At 39.7% G+C, this 23,846-nt stretch overlaps 1 protein-coding gene across 1 annotated transcript in view; it reads right to left on the bottom strand.

Annotated features, from left to right (window-relative positions):
• Positions 1 to 785: 785 nt before the first annotated feature.
• Positions 786 to 23,846, bottom strand: part of Arfip (ADP ribosylation factor interacting protein arfaptin) — a 42,032-nt gene continuing 18,971 nt past the window's right edge. The window contains exon 8 of the mRNA XM_080276561.1: positions 786 to 872. Within this exon, the coding sequence (XP_080132687.1) occupies positions 815 to 872 (58 nt within the window). The 3' untranslated portion in view covers positions 786 to 814. The remainder of the gene's footprint in view (positions 873 to 23,846) is intronic.

Below are 23,846 nucleotides of genomic sequence, written 5' to 3'. Positions count from 1 at the left end.
ATCTTAATCTGGCTCTGACAACAGTTTCCCTATGCTGAATAAAATTGTCTGATGGTAAAAAGAAAAAAATATATATATTCTCTGAGTGAAGAGGTTAATTGAGAATGTTCTTAACCCCCTCACTGTGACGGTGTTTGATGCCCTCTGTTCTAGTGGCCTCTGTCCCCAGAGGTGGCATACAAAAATAATACTGTAATAATAATAAAAATAACTACAGTAATAATAATAATAATAATAATAATAAAAACAACAGCATCATCTGAAGGTAGCAAGAAAATGGAAAAATCCTCTTCGTACTAAGGGAGTAAACACCGTTAAAAAAAAAGACAAAAGTTTACTGGCACCTGAGAGGCAAATTAACCACCAGTGTTGTGCTTCATGGGCTAATAGGGAAGACTTGGCCTTGACAAAAGCTCAGTATAAGCTTTAAACACCTTCAGTATTATGAGGCCTTTCATTTTATTTCTGCTACTACCAGAATGTTTTGTTCAGCTTAGAAAACATTCCAAACTGGTGTGGTTGGCTATAGTTTATAATGATCCCTCTAGGCCGAATTGAACTGTCTGGTGGTAGCAACAAAAACATACAAGATGTCATCATACTGAAAAGGTTAAAATAGCACGTTGTTTCCTCTTTAGAAATGCATCAACAAGAGAAAGTGATTACAATATGCTTCTGATTAATAAAAGAGTACTTTCAATAGACACCTGAAACTAGTATCTACATATAGTGAAGAATAATGCAATAAAACTTCTCTACAAGCCTAGACACAGGACACTGCTGGTCTGCTACTGAGCTGATTGTAGGCTTTATGTTACTTGGTTGGGGAGTTTAGGGAACCAAATATAGTTTGAAACGTCTCTGGCACAGATCTGAAAAGGAAACAAAAACACTGAACTATAAAAAAAGGAAAACCAAAAAGGAAGCAAAAATAAAATTAGCATTCTAAGAATACACAATCAAAGGTATAGGCAACGGGGCAGAACCTATCAACTACTGTGCTAAAACTCATATTTACTGTATGACAGTTGTGGCACAGCAAAGTCTAGGCGAATATGATGTGGAAAAGAAGTCTCTGAAAAATGCTTGAGAAAAAATAATCTGAAATTCTTTTAATACAAACAACAGTTATCCTCTCTTTATAATATAGAAGCAACTAATGATTACCATACAGAGGCAGTGGATACTCTGTGCAAGTGGAACTCAAGACATGCAGGTTATTTTTTAGTTATCTGTAAAATCCTGTACCTTTCAAACAACATTTTACAGATACCTAGTAAAACTAAACCATCCATTCCAGGCCAGGGAATAACAGCATATCAGGCACTGAGGAGATTCTTCAAGAATAAAAATGCAACAGAAATGTTACTGCTAATACTTAATGAAAACTAATTGGGATTAAAACAAAATTACAACAGATTGAAGCAATTTCTATCCACATGATTGAAGAAGTATCATTTCAACCCTTTAACACTGGCCATTACTTGTGACATAAAATGGGAAAGAAAGCACTGTACCAATACACTGACATACAGTATATATAGGCCTACACTGACATATACATAGGCCTACTATACTGCAATGAAAAGCACTAAGTTACAAAACAAAGAGAGTGCACTACGATATTCTCTGATGTGATAAAAGTAAAAACAGCTTTTTGTACAACTACACAAACATATATACTGTACTAGTAAGCACAAATTATGGCATTGAAATTACAAAACAGGGAGAATGTACTGCTGTACTCAAATGCTGTAAGAAAAATGCATCTACAAAAGCACTTGTTCCCACTGAAGATAAACTAGGAAGGTAATGAAGGAACTTGATACTCAGGTTGTAGTTCCATGTACTAAATTCTTTCATTATTGTTATTTCCCTTGTTTTGTTCTTGATATTCCCAAATGATTTTATTGAGCTTAAGAGATACTTTCTGAACTGGGAGATTAGATGTAGGCTTCCTTAACTCCTTCATTACTATGGTGCTCTCCTAATCTGAATAAAGTGAACTGGCAGCAAGCAAAAATAAGCCACTTTGTCTACTATGGCTAAACTGAATAAAGTTGTCTGGTATTAGTAAGGGGAAAAAAAAAAAGGCACAAAGAGTTGACATAAGTACAGTAATGCTTTCAACAGCTGACAACACTGAGACAACAAAGACGACACTACACAATTCCTCTTAACATTTTCATGGCCTTTATGACATGGGTAAAAATCTTCCATAGCTCTGTCCTCTCGGCATTAAGATAAAAACCAGTCAGTCCCATTTTACCCCCTTTGAGGTATTGGGGTGTGAGGCTAGACTAAGATAATATCAATATTTTGCAGTCATTACCAACCCTGGGTGATTGAGATGGGTTTTTAGCTTCTGCCTGAGGACACCTCTACTAAATAAAACTGCATTACTACAATAAAATGAAAAAGACATCTCTAGACTAAATGGATTTTTTTTTTTTTTTTTTTTACCATCCGCAGTCAAAGGTGTGTCTGCCAAGATTAATAACATTAATTAGCTAGATTAGAATGCTTTAAAAGATACTTGAGCTGAAGAGGTTAATAACTTAGTAGTAAGCAGCACCTCTTAACTCCTACAATCTGCTAATGTTACTGGACTGAATGGGTTTACCACAATCCATTCATACTTACAAGCCATCAAGATATTATGAAAAAGAGAAGAGTACATTTTCACGGAATATTCACAGAACTGGATGATTTTCACCTTCAGTTACTTATTATGAACCTTGAATCATCACAATTAATCATAATCATAATGGATGACTAGGCCACTACAGTACTGTATTTCATTTAAACATGGAATCATATCACCACATACTTCACAGCAGTAGCTCGCAATCCTTGGATCTTTTCCACTGAACACAACCATAAGGCAGGTTTTGAGTACACCAATTTCCACTCTGATACAATGCTTACAATATCTGTTACAGCAGCATGTGATTGTGCCCACAGTTATAATGTCCATCAGCACAGTGAAGATCTTTTTCTCCTCACATTTAAGGAGAAACACAAACTGGCAGTCTTCAGAATGTTGGAAAAAACACCACTACATAATCACACCAAATCTGAGAAATAAGTGTCTTTGAGACTGGAGTCGAAAGCACTGCAATAACTAACCATGGTTTTGCATACAGTAAAACCTTGATATAACAGACTTCAATAGATCAGAATTCGCTTTTATCGGACTTGAGGAACTACTGGACTAAATTCCTATGTATTGAAAAAAGTTCGATGAAGCCAGAAGCAGTCCGGACTGCCTGACCACTTCAGCTATATTCACTACAATAAGGTAAATAAAAGACATGTTTATCAGTGTACAGTCCAGTATTATTATATATATTATACTATTTGATTAATATAGTGAAGTTATAACAGAGTATAATACCACAACGGTAGTCAAAACGGTTTAAAAACAATACATGCGATCTAGACTAATGTCTGATATGTTAGAAAAAGTCCAGATTAGCAGGAGGAAGTCCGGATGTTGCTTTTATCGGAATTTCTTATTTTATGGAATGGTTTGGGCCCCAATTAGTCCGTTACAGTGAGGTCTTACTGTACTTGTTTGCTTGCACAACTGATATCCATACCTGTTATCTCCACTGCATTGTATTTTGTTCCATATGTTATTCTTTTGCAGATAACCAAAGTATAATTTAATTTTGATTATGTAAAAAAATAAACACGCAAGCATGAATGAATGCGCATACACCTGCACATCCATGCATGCATGCAAGTGCACGAGTGCATGCGCGTGTGCGCGCGTGCGCACACACACACACACACACACACACACACACACACACACACACACACGAGAGCAGAGCTTTGTTTTCTTCTGGCCACTGTTGGGCAAAACTGGCCATTCCTAATACAGTAGTATCTTTATATAACTCAAGCTCTCTACAAGGCTCAATAATGTAATGTTCTAATACTGTAAAGCAAGTATAAGCAAAAAAGTGTTGTCCAAATAAAAGAATACAGTACATACAAGTCAGTGCATCAAAGGAATCCGCTGATACAACACAAACATCAGCTGGGTGTCATCACTATCACCAGGCAGGTAGCAGGGAGATGCAAATTTGTAAGTAAAAGTTATCTTTCTATGTAAGAATTATCTTTCTGCAAGATGAGTACTATCTCTGGAAAAGTGGCTATGGAAGGAGTTAAGAGATAAAGGTAGAAAACAGGATGATGATTTCTACCCAGAACTAACTGAAATGGAAACTTATAATAAATTAGCAGAGAAAGTGAATAAACTGGAGAAAACATCTCAAACGGAAATAGATGAAATTAAAAAGGAACTACATATGCAGAAGGAAGAATATGAAAAATTAGTAAAGGAAATAAACAAAAATGACACAACAATAGAGATAAGCTGTCATTTGAGGTGGTTTCACTGAGAAAGAAGAAGTGAAATGGCAAGTACAGCTGTCAACCATGAGAGATTTATGGAGGAGTTCAAAAATAATACAGAGACAATTAGGCAAGCAAGCAGTGGGATGGACAGTTTTGTTTTATTTTGTTTTTGAAGGCTCCAACATGCTTGCATGCGTCAGCCTTGGTCACCTAATGGCGGCTCTCCTTGCTGCTTGATCTATGGCAGCCTAAATGTTCTGTCTCTTAACCCCGAGGTCACACTCAATGACCTTGTCCCTCGACTTTTTCAGTCTACCCCTCACAACTCCACCCCCAATATTAACTCGTCTCACTTTCTGCACCCAATTATCATCCACCATATCATCCACGTACTAGGGGGAAGTACTGTATATGAAGAAGAGATAGAAATCTAAAATTAGAGAAGGAGTTCTGGTATTACCAAAGAAAAATCTATAGGTCAAAGAGACAGAAGTAGATACACCCTCACAAGTAGAACTGATTGCATTAGAGATTAAAACATCTGAATGGAAAATAATGGTGGCAAACTTATACATGCCACCCAAAACAAACACCTGGGAGAGAGGCGAATATGAAGACCTGGCAAAAAGTACAATCCAGAGTTTAAGAGCCCTACTACATAGAATGGTAGAAAACCATGTCAATCTACCCTTGCTTATCACAACACTAATACATTCAAGTCTCTTTCTTCATCTCAGCTCTTCATTCACAATCATAACCCCCCATGTCTGCCATTCAAGGAAACTTTACATATCTGTGTAATTATTATCATCTTTGTATGCCTGAACCTACATGTATCCTCTTCCTTCGCTGCCCAAGTTTCAGTTCCATATAGCATTAAACTCATAACACTTGCTGCATACAAGGATCCCTTAGTATTGAGTGAGAACCCTCTCAATGTCAGGAGAGGCAACAGCTCTCTGAACTTTTTCCAACCACTCCTTGCTCTCACCACTCACCTCCAACATTATAATGTTCCACAAATACCAAAACTCATCCACACACTCAAGAGACACTCCAGCAAGGTCAATCTTTTCCCACCTGTCTGTCTCCCCTAAACACTGCACACACAAAATCAGCATTGCTTACCTCTAATATCACTTCTTCTATTATGCATCCACTTGTCACAAACACAGCACAAAAGAGAACAAGGGAGGGGGTACACATAACCAGCTGGAAGAGCTTGCTAACACCTCTCTTCAGTGTCTGGCTTACCCTCAAACTCTGCAAATAACTGAACTCTTTGAAAAAACACAAGTCAAGAGTGAGAGCAGTGGTTTGAAAGGAGCATGTGGAGTTACATGGAGAGATAGACTGACAAATGAGATAGTAAAGAATCATTGTGGAGCTGATGTGGATGTGACTGAAAGTGTTAAAAGAAACACTCTGAGATGGCTTGCTTACATGGATAGGATGGAAAATGATAGACTGATTAGAAGAGTTTATGCAAGTGAGAAGTAAGGGGGAGTGGAGGAAGGGGAATCAAGGATGAGATGAAAGGCTGGAGTGAGGAGATATATGAGGGAGGGGGGGAGGGGAGTTGGAAAGAGAGCAGCAAAACAGCAGAGGACATACGAGGTGTTTCATGGAAGAAGGGCCAACCAACCATAAACAAGGTTTGGAGAAAAATATATTTAAAGAATTGAAAGATAATTTCTCTGTCATGGCCACTCCAGTATTTTGGGGGGTATTTGGGGGGTAAGTGAAGCCCTCAAATCCTCTCTCGCCAGTTGTAAACAAAGCACCATCCTTTTCTGCCATGATTCAACCATATGGAGACTTTCTATTTCCACTGTCTTGTTCTTTTTACGATCGAAACCGCGGTTTTCCTTAACTACTGTCCGACGGGACCACCACTCACGCACTCATTTACATAATCACAAATAGGCTGGTCTCCTTTTCGTTGCCGATTCAGTGATTATTTCTCCACGATCCAGGAAGAGCTCCATCTCTGTTGGCAACCTGTGTGTGTGTGTGTGTGTGTGTGTGTGTGTGTGTGTGTGTGTGTGTGTGTTTGCAAAACAATGCACCCGACACATGAGGCCTGACGTGACCATTGTTGATGTTTTTGTTTTACTGTCAACATCATAATGCATTAATTTCTTGCTGCAGCGTGTTGTTAGTTATACTATAAAAGCTTGATATAACGGAATAATTCAGCCAACCCCTATCCCGTTTTATCAAATATTCCGCTTTTTCAAGCTTCCGTTTCAAAGCCATAGATAGAACTGAATTTTCTGGAAATTTGCAATTTTTTTTATATTTCTTCCCCAGCTCGTGCCCTGAAACCTATACACAGTTGCTACTAAATAGCTTCTTTTGCCACACACAGATATGCTGCCTATGCTAGTCACAATGATACACACAGACCAGTCAGAACCCACAATACTAATAATAATACAGTAATAATAATAAATAACACAGTAGAAAACTCACCTCCAAATGGGGGGATATGACTTGTGCATTGCAATTTTTCCACAGCCATGGACAAACCAGCTTGTTTCCATTACAGAAACCCGACGCTCCGCGAAAGAATGGAAAACTTCCGGTATGTTGCGAGTACCTTACGGATAAAAGTTGTTCTGTTTTCTCAAGCGTCCGTTTTATCCTGCATTTGTTATATCACGCTTTTACTGTATTTTGATAGTCATATTTCAGTATAGTGTATACAGTACTTTTAACATATCCTAGTGTTCTGTGTCTATATTAGCAGTGGAACCAAGAGTGTTACACATGAAATCAGCTTAAGATGTAACTGCCAGTTAAGAATGACGGGTGGGGTAGGGGGTTAGGTAGGGGGTATGAAGGAGGGTTGGGAGCTGGGGTAGAGGCGGGTGGAGCTTGTTTCGTCCCCCCCTCCCCTTTTCCCTGGGTATACAGGGGTAGGGAGGGAGCACCCCCAGGCAGATATTAGTGATCATAAGTGTACAAATGTCTAATGTTTTCATAGGTACCTCCAAACAGTCCGAAAAAAACAATAGTCCGAATGACCCTCAGTCCCCTGCCATTCGGATTACATACCATAGACACTCAATCCTCGTAAATCGCAGCGATTTGGGTCTGGACCACTGCCGCGATTTACAGATTCCATGGTTTATAAATAATAACTCTTATGTGAAAAATTAATTTGGGTCTGGACTGGCCAACCACCCCCCACAGTACCCTACCTACACCTATCTAGGCATCATCAAACACAAACATACAAATTTAGGGATACAGTATTCAGTGCATGTATTTAATAGAAATAAGCAATGTTAAGGGATCTCACCTTAATCCTATAACGATTTTGCTTAAGTGAATGGAGTGGGGTGCTGTTGGGAAGAACTTAGAACCTCTCAGCATGAGGTGGGGGTGCTCCCTTCTCAACACGACAAATGAGCTCCAAACGTTGACTGTACGACGACGGCGGCTGCTTCTTGATGCCATACTGCTTAAAGCGCTTCATCGCGGGTTTGGGAGGGGCCATGGAAGGTAGGAGGAGGGGGGAAGGTGCACAAAAAAAGGCAGGTAGCTCTCGTACTCCATGGCGATGGTCTGTAGTGTGCGGACTAGAGGGAAGAACAACAACAACGTGGTCGCATTAGTATGCACACCTGCCACCAGGGACAGGTGGTGATTGGTTGTTGGGTCGCGATTTTCAAATTGAATGCCGTGGTTTACGATTCTCCTTGGAAAAGGCCAACTTCGGTGCCTAGGTCCGCGATTTTCGTGACTTAACAGCGAATTAAGGGTGCCGGCAGTCTGACTGCCACTTAGCCGTGATTTACGAATCCGTGATTTATAAACACGCGATTTACGAGGATTGAGTGAGTATATATATATATATATATATATACACATTAAAACCTCAAATTTCGACAGTTTAGAATTCGATGATTCGAATTTAGATGTATTTTGGAGTGGTCTGCCTACCTCACTTTTCGATGCAAAATCGCAAATTTCGATGCTGTCACGGGCTTCATAAGCAGAAACAGTCAAAGATCATCACCTTCTTCAGGCCAATTACTAGGGTGTTGCAAGATATAACCATCCAAGAGGGTGAGGAGGAAGATGTTGACACTGCAGATGTCCAAATACTCAAGGATGATTTTCATTTTGAGGAATTTGGGTTGGATACCTCCATAGAGGAGGCTACTTCAACTAAGTGGTCCACCCCTGCCACACACCACCAACACCAGCCGCCCGAGTGATAATATTCCATAACCTAAGGTTAGTACTGTACTGTACAGTGTGCTGTAACTACTGTAATAACAACTGTTACAGGATACTGAAAAACTGTAACAAATTTTGCTGTATTCTACACTACAGTACAGTATGGCAATACAGTGCAGAACTACAGTTACTTAACCACATTAATAGTTCATAAAGTTTACAGGGAGTGTGGGCACAAAAAAAAATCATGATTTTACTTAGTGAAGTTGGCAGGCCCTGGACCCAAATTGATTTTTCCCATAAGAAGTTCAGTTTAAATTTCAATGTTTTGAATTTAGATGTGGTTTTTTGGTACATATGTCCAATGAAATTTGAGACTTTACTGTATATATACATAAAATGCAGTCGCCCGAGAGCAGCACTACATCGAGTGAGTGGATACTGAGTGCGCCACCTACCACTGAATTCTTTTTTACCTTGCATTAAAACAGAGTAGTATTTACCATGCTCTCTTTATACACAGAATCTTTCAGACACACTACATTTAGGTGACAAGTCATTTATACTGTTGTATATCTTCTGGTTTCAAAAGAGACCTTATAAATTATAGAAATATTTAACATGGTACAGTTTATTGTGGGACTGTATCATACAAATATGGACACTGGGAATATTACCAATCGCTACTCTTAAACCATGGTATGTAAACAGCAAACAGGTTAAGAATATCAAAACATAATGCCTGAATTACCTGCAAAATTTAAGGTTAGGTTACCAAAAATATCAGTACGAGATATTCCTCAAATTAAATATCTCAACAACATCTAGGCCAGTAATGTTGTGTGTTACAACAACACCTTTTAAGCTGAGATTTAACAGTATGCATGGCAATATCAGTCTGATGCAAACTATTACAGTTTTATCTTGGAATATGAACCTCACAATGATCACCAGTTAATTCATATTTATGAACTAATGTATGGATTACTTTAACTGCAAGTAGAAATAAAAGTATATCCATCACTGACTAGTTAAATTTTCTATTGGGTACTCCTGAATCTCCCTTCCTAATTATGGAAGAACAAAAACTGCATGAATACAGTAAATATGACCAATGTACTGTGGGGTCTCGCAATATGTGAGGAAATGGTCAACAAAATGCACTGCATATTGGAAATTTTGCATATAGAAACCACTGAATCAATGGTAATAAATGTATATGGTACACATCTCACCCTATCTTTTTGCAGTACTTCCCCATTACTAACTATCATTTTAAGAAAGACTTTTGCTCAAAGAAAGATAACGGAATTGTGAATGTAGTGTGCTAGGTAGTGCTCCATTTGTAAAATTGGAGGATTAGCAACCTTACTGTGCCTGACCACTTGCTGGCCTCCATAACTCTTGACAGTTCACAAAATCTTCTCCTTGTTGTTGAAAATGCTCCTCACTGTTGATTCACCTAAGCCAAGTTCGCATTCAATGTCTGATTTCCTTTTACCTTCCTTATTCAGCTCTATAACCTTTTATTCAGCTCCAAATTATTCCTCTTATTCTTGGAATGAAGTGGTAGGGCCACGATGTAACAGGAGAGCAAGAATGGGTCTTGTACAACCCTAAAAAAACACAACATGCGAGTGTGGCGCTGACAGACACAGACAGAGAGTCTTGAGACTTAAGAGATGCTGTGAGGGAAGGAAAGGGCGGGAAACCAATCTGCCATTTGGTGGTGGCTTCAGACACTACCATTTTGAGGGGGAACACCATTTTCCCCTTGCTTTCAGATAATGGATTTGCATTCAAGAATCACATTTTGCATTTTAAAAATATCTTTTTTCATGAGTCAATTTTGCATATAAGATGTTTTGCATATTGAGATCCTGCATATTGGGAGACCTCACTGTATTTAACAAATATGGGAACAATATGTGTATATTGAAGGTTAACAAGTCTCAATAAAATGACATTTACTTAGTATTACAGGAAAATAATGACTTTAAATTACTATTTTACTAAACAATAACAAAATATATTAATATAACCAGTCTGGTGTTTAGTTGATGACAAACCCTGTAACAAGGAGTAACATTACCATGTTCATAATCACTACAAGCAAGTAATGCTCAATAATTCAATTTTTTAATACCAGAGACAATATGTTGCATTTACTTACCTGTTCCTCCTTTACACACAAACTTCATGTGATGGAGAGAGGTGACCTATAACATTTCATGGTTTCCAAGCCAGAGGCATATTAGACAGTCACCTAACTAACTAATGACTAGATTCTAAGGTGCTTAACTTTTAGTATCCTCATGGGCCAGGGCATTACCAGCTCAGCAGATGGTAACCCAGTTTACTGACAATATTCTTTAACCCTCTGATGAGTCCTATATAGTGAACCGTACTTTCTTGACACAAACAAGCTTTAAAAATATAAAAGCTTAACACATAACACTACTTGTTCTTCTATAACACCTTGCAAATAAGAAATTACAGTACAGTAGATACTGTAAAAAAAAAAAATAATAATAAAAATAACCTCACAGCTACAACATGCCTTTCAGAAGGCATATCTGTTGGCCAGCAATATGCCTTACTGAAACTTGCCCAATTTATAAAACTGCCTCCATTTCCTTATGACAAGACATTGCATATTATGTTTGATGAGTTGCCAGACATGGAGTGATGCGCATTTATCTTGTGCAGTAGTCAACACTGACTGCTTCTCAACTGCCTGGCTGCTAGCCAGCCAAAAGATAATTCAACAGCCAAAAACAAGGTGTTTTTAACTCAACACTATGTGTGATCAGGAGCACCTACAGTCTTCAGTTTGTTTCATTTTCAAGTACTTGAAGATTGTTCTACTTGCGTATGGATTTCTATTAATTCATGGCATTTCTGTGAAATTCTTGAAGTGAAAATCGAGTACTAAGTTTTTCACAAATCTCCAACATCAAAGACATCCTCTGTGACAGGCAAGTTGCAGCTAAAGGTTGAATCAAGCTTCTCCCTCTCTTTAACAGTCATGTACTGAGGACACCAATGCTATGCAGTAGCCCAATGTAATATGGCCTCATCTTATGGCAAGTTTGGACAGATATCACAGACAGCAATAGCTCTGGGGAGTTGTAGGTGCTGTTACGTTACATTAACACTCTCATGGTCAGGACAACTCACATAATATATTCCAGCTAATGTCTTATGACTATAATCAGCCATGAGTTAATGTAGATGTATGAGAGAGTTAATATTCTTCCCATTTACTCTCTCATAACTAGGACAATTTTAATATTCTGTTCTAGCTAATGCCAGTTTATCTTATTCTTCTGAGTGCGTCATAAGAGCGTCAATCATTTACCAACAAGACCCATGAGCATTTTAACATTAGCATTGGTTGTAGAAAACAGTACTCATCAAAAGGTTAAATACAGCATAAAATACTACATTTTGAAAATTGCTGGTACTCAGATTGATAACTCCAATTCCATCTTACCAAAGATATTTAACTTAGCTAAATTACAAATGTCAACCGATATTAATTCATATATGTTTGTAATCGATATCTAAACAGAAATATTGATACCTTAGGGCCTATTAAGACACAGGAGGTGCCCCATACAGCTTCTTAAGAGTCTAAGTTTTCAAGTGTGTAAACTATTTCTTATAATGTACAGTACTGCACAAAAACTGTCTTGTTTTAGGCACCTCATACTTTATTACCATGTATATTTTGGGGGTCATGGAATGATCAGAGTTGTATTTCATGTTCACATACTGTACAGTGGCTCAAGGTTACAATTATATAGTATAATCGACAGTATCTGCGTTTATATGCAATATAAATAAATAATGAAGACTTTTCCAGTCAAGATTTCCTTGGTGTCTGCATCAACCTGAAGCTTCATTACCATTTGACAGAGATAAAACATGTTTTTGTTTCACCAGAAACCCATTTTTTCTCTGCAGAGGCCTTAGGACAACTTGAGAAATGGAAATGATTCTCAAGCCACTGTTGGGTTTAATAAAAACACTGGAGGACACGAACGCCAGTTTCAATGGCTGGCAACAACATGGAAATATATGCAACCTCCATAATGCTCGAATATTGAAACCTACTCATGTTACAATATGAATTCCAAAAAGCAAGAGGAAAGAATCCTTTGAAATAATGTGTATTTCAACTATTTTCTTGGTTAAACATGTACTAACATCCAGTAACCAATATGTATGTATGTTGTAAGAAGGAATAAGAACCTGTAAATCGCAAGAAGCAGAGCAATACCCTTTGGTACTGAAAGTCCCATCAGAGGCCACTTTGATTTCTGTGGATGAGAAAGGGGTTACCTCCTGAGGCAAACCTGGTGGCTGATGCATGAAGTAGATGTGTTGCCTAGTGCAAAGTAAATTACAAGAGTTCTTAAGGACTGACCCAACTCTAAAAATCAGTGTACAGAACAGTAGTATATACAAGCTCTGTCATGTATGTTGCTGGCCCTACACTCTCACAATATTTGCTGGTCATGTGAGTGGAGGAGGAAGCTTCATTACCTATCAATCAATCTTTTACACTTTGCCTAAAAGAAGAAAGTGTGATGGAGTTCGTTTCATTTCATTTTTGAAAGCTCCGACATGCTTGCATGCGTCAGCCTTGGTCAACTGATGACGGCTCTCCATGCTGCTTGATCTATTCAGTTCCTCATCCCAGAGGTCACACTCAATGATCTCGTCCCAGGCCTTTTTCGGTCTACCTCTCACAACCCTACCCCTAACACTTCTCACTCTGCACCCAATTATCATCCCCTACCCTCTCCACATGCCCACACCACCTTAATCTACCTCTCCTCATCACAACACCAATACACTCCAGTCACATCTTACCTCTTAACTCTTCCATTGTAAACCTAGTCCCCCCTCCCCGGGCCTCACACTCCGGGACGCACTGAATGTCCACTTAATCATTGCCATTTCTGTACGTTTGAGCCTGCAAATATCCCCTTCCATTACTGCTCAGGCTTCACGACCATACAGCATTACACTCCTAACACATGCCGCATACAGAGATCCCTTAGCACGGAGGGAGAGCCCTCTCAATGTCAGGAGAGGCAACAGCTCCCTGAACTTCTTCCAACCACTCCTCACCCTACCCACAGAGCTAGCTCCAGCCCCACCTCCAGCACATAACCCCAGGTGCTCGGAAGGGATGCCTTCCAATTGTGGCACCAATAACAGCTATGTGGCTCTGCAGCTTGGTTATATAAAAATCCCTCGGCTTCCTCACTATTCCCTATAAGGAGTATGATAGACTGCGGCTGAAGAACAACTTCAACTGACAGTCCTCTGGGTTCACATTTCAGATGGGCCTTGGGACAAAACAATAACAGCAACTGGTACCTCAGCCACTACAGGCTGCTCCAGCCAAATCCACCATCACACTCATCAGCAGCAGAAGCAATCATGAGCACAGGTAAACCCCTAACATCATACTTCAGAATGTACCTTTGCTACACGCACCCTCCACTAAGTTCCTTGGAGAGACATACAGTATACAGGATGGTCCAGAAAATAATGACACTTATTAAAAACTTTTATTTCCCTCAAAAATTAACCATTTCTTTTCTTTTTCAGGTGGAGCATAGAGTGATGCTGCAAGTTTAATTGACACCAAGATGGATGCTGTGAAACAGTTTTCAGTTCAGCAGCAGACCAAAATCGTTGAACTGTACTTAAAAAAAAAAAAAAAAAAAAAAAAAAAGTTGTTCTCACCCAGAGGCAATTTCGTTGTGAATTTCCAGGGAGGAAAATCCCACATCGCAACACTACCAAAGCCTGATACAGAAGTTCAGAGACACTGGTAGTGTGGCTAACAACGAAAGACCTACAGTGGTGCACATCTGACTGCCAGAACACCAGCACATGTTCAGGATGTTAGGACTCATCTGGAACGGTCACACTGGAAGTCCACCAGACGGCTGTCACAGGAAATGGGAACTTCCAGGAGTTCTTTGATATCAAGAAAATCATTCAAAGTGACTTGAAACTGTTTCCATACAAAGTTCAGATTCTTCAGGCTCAAAGCTAGGCCAACAAGAACGAACACTATGACTTCTGCTAGAGTTTAATTATGGTGCTCCAATCGGATTGAGCCGGTGCAGGTTTATATCCAAGGGTTGGTTGGAGTTTATTGCTCACATAGGGCCACTTAGGGATAAGTGAGGCTCGTCACTCTCAACTTAAATGTCAGGACCAATTTGCCTTGTCCCGGGCTCCTACACTTCTCATGGGACAACACTACATTAGATAATGAATGAATGAATAATTAGCGAATGGATTCAGAACAATCCCAGTCTCTTAGACATGCTACTCTTCAATGATGAGGCACATTTCCACTTGAGTGGACATGTGAATAAGTAAAACATGAGGTTCTGGACTGCAGCACAGCCTCATGAGCATATTCAAGCACCCGTGAGTGTACCAAAAACAACTGCGTGATGTGCAACAGGACGGGTAGGCATCTTTGGCCCATACATTTTTGAAGACTACTAATTTTGTTGTAAAGTACAGTTCTTCGATTTTGGTCTGCTGCTGAAATGAAAACAGTTTCTCAGCATCCATCTTGCTGTCAGGTTAAACTTGTAGCATCACTCTATGCTCCACCTGAAAAAGGAATGAAACTGTTAATATATCTGAGAAATACAAGTTTTTAAAAAGTGTAAATTTTTTCTGGATCACTCTGTAACTCTGAATTCACCTTCAAGGACTACACACACACACAATATCAGGAGGCAGTGCACCCCTGGGCTCAACACACTTAGGGCAATTACTGGGACAGACTCTGGGCAACAAAAAGAAACACTCCCTACTCCACAAACAATGCATTAGACCAGTGATGTCCTATGCCTCCCTGACAAAGGCCCTCATCCTATCTAACACCCAATACAATACCCCGCAGATCATACAGACCAACACTCTGCACATCATCATTGGCTGCAACAATGTCACTCTCACAGTTCACTTACATTCTGGAATCAAAGTCCTCTCTGTTAGGGAATATCTTGATATGAGAGGCACACAATTCTACATGCTAGCTTGTGGTAACACACAACACCCCTGTCATTATATGACAAAGCCTTACAACACAACTAGACACACAGAACACTCACTGTAGAAACATTACCAAACCCTCTTCAACAACATCCCACCTCCAGACATTCCCAACACAGAAACACATCATCATCACCCGGACTTCCTTTCCCATCCTAGGGCAGGGTGAGGAAGCTACATATCCTTTTCATGTAAAAGGCAATACAACATTTAGATCAGAACACTTTACTACAAGCCCCCCACCCGAAATACACCCATCAGAGGTATCCTTAAATGGAACAATCAAGTTCACTCAGATGGGCTTACAAGTAGAGCAAGCATCATCCAGCCCTCCTCAGTATTCAGCTCACATCTGGATTAGGGGGGAATCACATATAGCATGTGCCCCACTTGTAAAATGAGCCCAAACAATATAACACACTATGGAGCACCACACAACACATGCAACACAAGATGCTGACACAATATCAATGGTGTAGGGAACCTCTGGGAAAACCCCAGTGAGACAGCGGTTTACCTGCGGTCAACAGGTCTACTAGCCCGGGCATGCTGGGGTTGGGTTACAGTAATATCAACAATGACCTCAACCAATGAAGAGGTTGGGTCAGGTGTTGTACTGGCCTGTGAATCTTGTTGGAAACACTGTAATTTGAAAGGTCAAATGCATCATCATTTTGCAGTAAGGCTCACTGAGTAGTGATAAATCTGTTATCTCTATAAACTACAATGACTACTGCTTGTTTGACAAGAAATTGGTTAACTATCTGTGTTATTTTGAGATGCAATCAAGTTGTAATGGATGTGTACAGCATCACTCTCAACTTATAACGTGTGTTTGCAATTGTAAAGTAGGGTGCTTCCAAATCTCTTGAGAACTGGGGGTGGGACCTTGCACATACAGAGGCTTCATCATTTCCAGGGAGTCAAACTTAAAAAAGCACACCTTTTTCCAGTGGGCACCAGATGAGAGCAAAGTAATATTAATAACAACATCTAGTACCATGTATGGCACTCACTGAAATGTGAATAAACACAAAATCAGATTTTTTTTTTTTTTTTTACTGAATTTATATTTCTGGTACAGTGCACCCTCACACAATGCGAGTTTAGGGCAGCAGAAACCCTCACATCCTACGATTTCACACTGTGTGAACCAAAGAACTTATGCGAAAAATGGTATATGGTGGACAGCACACCCAGGACTTGGTCTTCAGGTCCCCTTCCAGCCTACTCTACCCTGCTAACACTTTGTCTAATAGTACTTATAGTTGGACCAACAAATAAAACAACAAACAGAACACCATGTACCTTTATCTAAGTGACTTCTTGGCTTGTTAAGAAGGGAGGGGGGTGCGTATCTGAGACTCGCGGAGTCTACTTTTACCTCGCTAGGCAAGGCGCTCCGTTGTCACTCTCACTGTCACTGCTAAGGTCTCCTGGAGGTGCCAGAAAGCCTTCAAAGTCGACAGTTGAAGCCATGATGAACAGGTGGGTACTGCTACAATGCTAAAACGGACGACAGGATGTGAGTTACAACATGTGCTCTCACAGCAATGTGGAGGAGAAGTGTCTGTTTACCCAGGAAAGTCAGTAGATGGCATGCAGAAGCTGGCCAGCACCCACCATTTTGAATATGGCTCATTGCCAGCCACCTGCCTTCGTGTGACTGACTCGCATTGTCCAGCCCAACACTCGTAGTAATGGCGGGAAGTCCATTTTTGCCTTGGAATCATACAGCTGATTCGCATGACGGGAAATTCAAGCATTTTCTGGGTTGACTTCGCACTGTAGGTGATTCGCACCGTGGGAATTCGCATTGTGTGGGGATGCACTGTAGTCTGGTCCATACCAAACAAATTAATTGAAATCTTCATTCTTTTCATCTTAGCCTGAAATCCCGGTATGGAGCAGGGTTTGAGGGCAAAACAGTTCTCAAGGTACCTCATGGCTTTGCCTCCTCCATCCCCTCAACCCTCTTTACATGATCCTACCGACCATTCACCACACCATCCATAAGTGTGCTACACTGCCAGGTGTAAGGGGGCATAGTGAGTACGAATGCACTTTGTACTTTAATTTTTTAAAATTTATATAATGGCAGACTCATTAAACCTATAGTAATAATAATAATACAGTACAGTAATAATAAAAATGTTGGTATTTTTCTCAGAAATGCCTGCTCTTTCAAATGAATTCATTGGTATTCAGAATACGTTTCCACTTTTATGGGAGAAATAGCTCACGTGTGCTTTACATGAATAAAAACTCAAATATGGTTAGCCAATAAAGAACTGCCCGGTGATCTAGTCGACTAATACACTTCACCTGGATGTGGCCTATGTGAGTTTAAGTCTGAAAGGTTGTCGGGGTTTATTGTCCACATAACGGCACTCAGGGACATGCGATTTGTCTGTCTGTCCTTCAATGTTTGGACTGAGTAGCCTAGCCCAGAGATCCTGAACTCCTGATGGGATAATAAGGGACTGGGTGATGAATAGATAGGATTTTTATCAAACCTGGCATTTGCACAGTTGCCTTTCTTGCAGGGGATGCCTCATCCTGCCCCTTGCAAAATCAAAGGTTAGGTTACCACAATCCTGAACACTTAAGGGTAGGTGAATGCCACAGAGTTTGGGTCACAACATATATTTAAAGTTCTTTTACATGCCTGCTTATATCTGCACCCTGTGGGTTTGTACTGATTACATATATGACTGATAAAGACAAACACAAACAGATTCAATACAATAGCCTACTTCAACATTCATGAGCCCTGCTCATAAGACAGATCACTCTTCCTTATTCAACTGGCAAGAGGAAGGCTAAATTCTTTCAACTCTCCCTTGGACAAAAAGGTCCTGTCCTGCAGCTGACATTTTAGAGACTGATCTTTAAAAAAGAAAAAAAAATCTATGCCCTTGATGATATTACTGAAAACCTCCACCAACCTCTGGAGATTCAAAATGAAGTGCACAGTACCCTAACTGGCATCTCAGACAACCAGTAGTACACATCAGTGGCAATACACCAACCACAGCCATAGGCATTTCTCCCACCCTGTCCTCTTGCTCAAAACCGATATTCAGTGATATGTCATACAGTGTTAATCATGATGAGAAAGTGCTTCGGGAGATCAGCATTTCAAACAGTATTATGGTGGTCACTGGCAGGAAGATGAAGACTATCTGTGGTCTTTGAAAGGATAACCATGACACTTTTGAAGATTTATATAATGCATATAGAGCAAGCTGTAGTTATGTTTTCTTATATCAGGCTTCTTCTTCATTCCAAGAAACTTATTTCACAACTCAAATTCAAAAGGGACTGTACAGTTTGTCTATGGCTGAAACTTTATAATCCTTGCCTTTGCAGCTAGATGGTCTAAAGGCTACAGACTGCTAAAGACCAACTTCACATGGCCAGCCACCAGAATCTTACAGAAAGAACCTGGTCTGCAATAGAGTATCCTAAGTCATAAAAATAACTGTGTCCCATCTGACTTGGAGGAGGCTTATGACAGGATAAACTGGACAGGATTATGGAGTGTTATTTGATAGGGGCATGTGGAGTCACATGGAGAGACGGACTGACAAACGAGGAAAATCAGGAAGTGAAGGAATGTTGTGGATGTGGATGTGACAGGAAGTGTTAGGAGAAACACACTGAGGTGGTTTGGACATGTGGAGAGGATGGAGAACGAGAGACTGATGAGGAGAGTGTATGTGAGTGAGGTGGAGAGGGAGGGGGAGGCCAAGGATGAGATGGAGGGATGTAGTGGAGAGGTATATGAGAGAGGGGGTGTGTGAGCTGGGAGCAGGGCAATGAAATGGCAGGGGACAGGGCAACATGGAGGTGATTTGTTTGTGGCCACCCCTTATGAGATTAAGGTGTCTGGCAATAGATATACAGATGAATATATGATGTAATGGTATTTTGTTGAAGGTAACAAATTCCTTCTATGAGAGTAGTACTGCATGTATGAATGAGGAGAAGTTTCATGATCCTTTTAGTAATTAAGGTGGTGCCAGATAGTTATGTGGTAGTAGCTGTAGTAGTTGTTCCCTAAGCAGTCTGGTCGAACAGCCCCAGGTCTCTAAGGAAGGCCATGGCCAAGACCGGGTTTTCCCAAAGAGCTCTCAAAGAGTGAATGTTGTGTGGTTAGCACAGGCGACTGTGTGCAATCCAGTCTTCCATAATGTGCTTAATAGTATGTGGTGCTGTGTTGCATCCTGGACAGGCATCAGCAACTGAGTCATCCAGCCTCTTCTAATAAGTCAAGAGGGCTGGATGATGCCCACATCTCAGCCTGGCCAGATGGACCCAGTCCTCACAGGAGAGGTAGGATCGAGAAGGGTGGATATCAGGAGGCCGTGCATGCAGCTGTGTGTTGTCTCAGAGTGACAGAATGGAGTAGTGTGGGATTTGAGCCTGGATATGCTTCTAGAAGCTGGTTTGAGGCAGGTGATGGGGGGGGGGGAGATGACAGCATTTGTTCTTACCTAATTCTACCTTTACAGGAATGAGTCAAGCTTGTACTGTCCCATGTATTAAACCATTTTTATCATACATATCCTTAAATTTATGAATAGTTTTGGCACACTATTTAATTCAATAAGGCATTCCACTGATCAACTGCCCTACTTGGGAAACTGAATTTCCTTACATCTTTATTGCCTTTCTTTTTATGCAGTTTTTTGCAGTGCCTTCTTGCTGATGCTTCCCCATAGGTTATACTGTATAGTCATTTATATCTATTTTCTCATTCCCTGAGATGCATTTATACAGCATAACCATGTCTCCTCTCTTTCTTCTCTCCTGTAGTGTTGGTAGATTCAATTTTTCTAGTCGTTCTTTGTAGCTTTGATCCCAAAAGCATGGTACCCATCTTGTAGTTGCCCTTTGTACTTTTTCAATCTTATCTATGGGTTTTCTGAGATGAGGATTCCAGACTACTGATGCATACGCCAGGGTTGGTCTGATGAATGATGTTATTATCTTTCTCTGCATGTCTTCATTTATATATGTGAATGCTATTCTCATATTAGCAAGCAGTTTATACATGTTAGGTACCTTCTCACTGATGTGGTCAAACAGAGATAGTCTGTTACTGATAATCACTCCTAAGTCCTTCTCCATTTCTGATACATGCAGGGTTGCTCTTCCTAACTTATAATCCCAATCTGGTCTTTTTTCACTTTTACCAAACTTAATTACATGACACCTGTCCACATTAAACTCCATTTGCCATTTATTGCTCCATTCATGAAGTTTATTTCATTCTTCTTGTAGCTCCCTGCAAGAATCTGTGTTAGTAATTTTCCTTTGTATTTTTGCATCATCCACAAACGTAATTAGCTTCCATTTTCAATGTTACTGTCTATGTCATTTACATATACTAATAACATAACTGGCACCAACACTGAGCCCTGTGGAACTCCACCAGACACTTCCCTTCATGATGAGTAATTTCCCCTAAGTACAATTCTCATTTTCCTTGTTCTGAGAAAATCCTGCATCCAACAGTACAGGTTGCCTTGGATACCTCCTTGATGGTGCAGTTTCCATAAAAGTCTTTGGTGCAGTACTCTGTCAAATGCTTTCCTGAAATCTAAATACTGTGCAACCATCCTTCTCTTTTCTGTAATGTTTCTGTAACTCTATCATAGTAGCTTAAAAGATTAGTAACACATGATTTTCCCTTTCTAAAACTGAACAGCTTTTCTGTTATCATACTGTTTTCTTCTACATGGTTTACCCAAACTTTTCTTATCAGCTTTTCTAGTGTCTTACTCACAACACTGGTCAGTAGTTGAGTGGATTCTGTCTATTCCCTTTCTTGAATCGGGAGACACAGAAATACTGTAATATGCAAATACTGGTACGGTACACCAATAATTTTCCAGTATCGTATGGTCCGGTACCTCTTAAAATTTAATCCAGAGAAAATTACGAGAGGGCATTTGAAATTTCTGTTCCCGGCAGATTACTTTACCAGGCAGCCACAGATTGGGCTGAACATAGCAAGTGCACACCTAGATTGCTCATGCTGCATGTCTTGGAGGTGACTCCTGTTTTCTGTCTGATTCTTAGCTTATTTTACTTACATTTAATCTTACTATGGCTTCTATGAAAAATGCACATGTCAGTGGTGGTGTCAAGCATACATACCAGTCTATTTCAATAGTCAAACCTCCTTGATCATGGTTAACTCAAACTACTGCAATAATGAACCATCTCAATAACAAAATAAAGCAACAAGAAGAAATTTTAACTGGTTCAGGGCCTGCGAGTTTACACTAGCTTTTTTGCCTAATATTCAAATAATAACCCCTATAAATACTGGAAGGACTGGATCAGCTGTTTACAACGATTCTGCTTGTCTTGGCTGTGAACCAGATGACCTTTTTCTCACATATTTCTCCTAAGAAACTATGTAAGCCAGCATTGCTATCAATTCATCTTGTCTTTTAACACAAAATTCTCCCAATTAACCATTCATAACCATCAATTTCTGTTCTTGTGAATACGACACTTCTCATAACATTTCTCGTTCTTTTAGTTAAGCTTACTCTCAAAGATTGCATCATCATTCATTTTATTCTTGATGACTACCACAGTCAAACCAAAAGCTTATTTCTATCAGTGGTATCTATTCATACACTTTAAAAGTGAGTGTGGATCATTACAATTTGGTGTTGTTCGCCTGTGGACGCCAGTTGCTACAAGGCACGCTCTTACCACAGTCACCAATACATAGCTATCCAGTGACCTACCGCGCTGGCTGCCTGTGATTTCACATATTTTCATTCACCCATTTGGTTGGTCAGAATGATGTATTAACAGCAGTTTGGAGGGATTAATGCAGTAAGACATTTTTATTATGTTAAAAACAAAACCAATCAAGCAGGATAAGGTAGGACTCTTGAAAAAAAAAAAACTGTAACATGGGGCCCCATGTGGAAGTTGCATGTCACATATGGTGCTGGTTCATGAACTGTTTATAATATAAAGGAGCAAAGGGAAAAATAATGAAATTTTATGCAGCCAGTGATTCGAAAAAGAAAATGAACATTAGAAAACCTATGGAAGAGGGTAAGAGTACTAAGCATGATCAAGTGATGGAATGGTTTCAAAGGCATCGGAGTGATGAAGTGGATTTGTTGGGTTGCATGTTAATAGACCAGACTCAACTGTTCCATAAAGAACTTTAAACTTTAACATGAGTGTGATTACGCTGAAGGATAGTGAGCCAGAGGTGTAATGTTGAATTATATAAGAACTCCATTCGTTCCAGCTGAATCACTCAGCAGCACGTGACATATGTAACCTTCATTAATCCAGCAAAACTGTTCATCTGGCATGGCTGTGGAACCAAGGGCACTGGAAAATTGGTGGTGTACCTGTATAAAAGCATTATATAGTTCTTTACACTGTCTTTGATTATGGAAAAAATGGAAATGGGACAAGTCTCAATAAATAAATAAATTAATTAACACAAAATATATTACAATGCTTTATATAGTGGCCCTTTATGTGATGCCTGTTTAAACAAATCTGTAGGCAGATGGAGCCAGCCTGTCTCCTTTTGTTTACTTAAGTAGCTAATCACTTGCTGTCGGCTCTACTCATTTCCACCTACACATCCCATCATCACTTTTAACAAGTAACAAAATATTCTTAATGCCTTTACTTCCTTCTGTAGAAAATAATAGTGCTTATGGGCACTCCAGTCATATCAATTTTTTAGGGACTTTTTTTTTTTCTTTCTTTCTTTTTTTTTATAAATACACGGTATGGAGAGCATTCTTGGTCTTTGAGAATAATGATGCACTTGTACACATTGACATCTGGAAATGATGAGGGAGAGTATGATGTTCTATGCACGCTGTGTAGCAGGACTGGCTAAAGTGAGAAGTCATGAGGTAAACAAATGTTTCAAAATTATGATGGTCAACTAAGTGAAAAGTACTGATGTCCTCCCAATAAAATTATCCTTTTCTCAGGCTTCCACAGAGAAACATTGGTAATTAATATTACCACAATACATAATGGGGGTGGTAATGCACCACTAAATAGATACCATACTCTAACAACCAACTTAAGTGAGTTGGAAACTAATTTTTAAACTTGTTTTTGGTGGTAAGCATCAAGTGAAGTGCAATGAAGAGAAATAAGTATCA

The sequence above is a fragment of the Coenobita brevimanus genome, chromosome 7 (genome assembly GCF_032717465.1).
Source record: "Coenobita brevimanus isolate Jiangsu-jjx chromosome 7, ASM3271746v2, whole genome shotgun sequence".
NCBI classification, from domain to species: domain Eukaryota; kingdom Metazoa; phylum Arthropoda; class Malacostraca; order Decapoda; family Coenobitidae; genus Coenobita; species Coenobita brevimanus.
This window is presented reverse-complemented; position numbering and strand designations above follow the sequence as displayed.